This window comes from Myotis davidii, unplaced genomic scaffold (assembly GCF_000327345.1).
Source record: "Myotis davidii unplaced genomic scaffold, ASM32734v1 scaffold586, whole genome shotgun sequence".
In the NCBI taxonomy this organism is placed as follows: domain Eukaryota; kingdom Metazoa; phylum Chordata; class Mammalia; order Chiroptera; family Vespertilionidae; genus Myotis; species Myotis davidii.
Window position 1 is genome coordinate 814,913 of NW_006296809.1, and position 296 is coordinate 815,208.

The window sequence follows — 296 nt, forward strand, 5'->3', positions numbered from 1 at the left end:
TGCCGCCCCCACACCCACCTTTCCTGGCAACACCGTCCCCACGGAGGGCGAGATGGTGATGGGCGAGTCAGGGGGCAGCAGGAACTGGAAGGACGTGGGCCCCACGGGGCAGGCGTCCTCGGAGCCGATGCGGGGCACGGAGTGCGTCAGCGAGTTCATGCTCACGTGGGCATTGATCACATAGAGGGTGGCCACTGACATGTCGTACAGGGCTGTGGCCGCAAACTTGACCTGGTAGTGGGACAGCTGCAGGGGCGGGTGGACGCCCACGGCCCGGCACGTCATCTTGAAGCACC

At 66.2% G+C, this 296-nt stretch overlaps 1 protein-coding gene across 1 annotated transcript in view; it reads right to left on the minus strand.

Annotated features, from left to right (window-relative positions):
- Positions 1 to 296, minus strand: part of CFAP74 (cilia and flagella associated protein 74) — a 42,657-nt gene that overhangs the window by 5,496 nt on the left and 36,865 nt on the right. Inside the window, 1 exon segment of the mRNA XM_006772562.2 lies at positions 19 to 295. Within this exon segment, the coding sequence (XP_006772625.2) occupies positions 19 to 295 (277 nt within the window).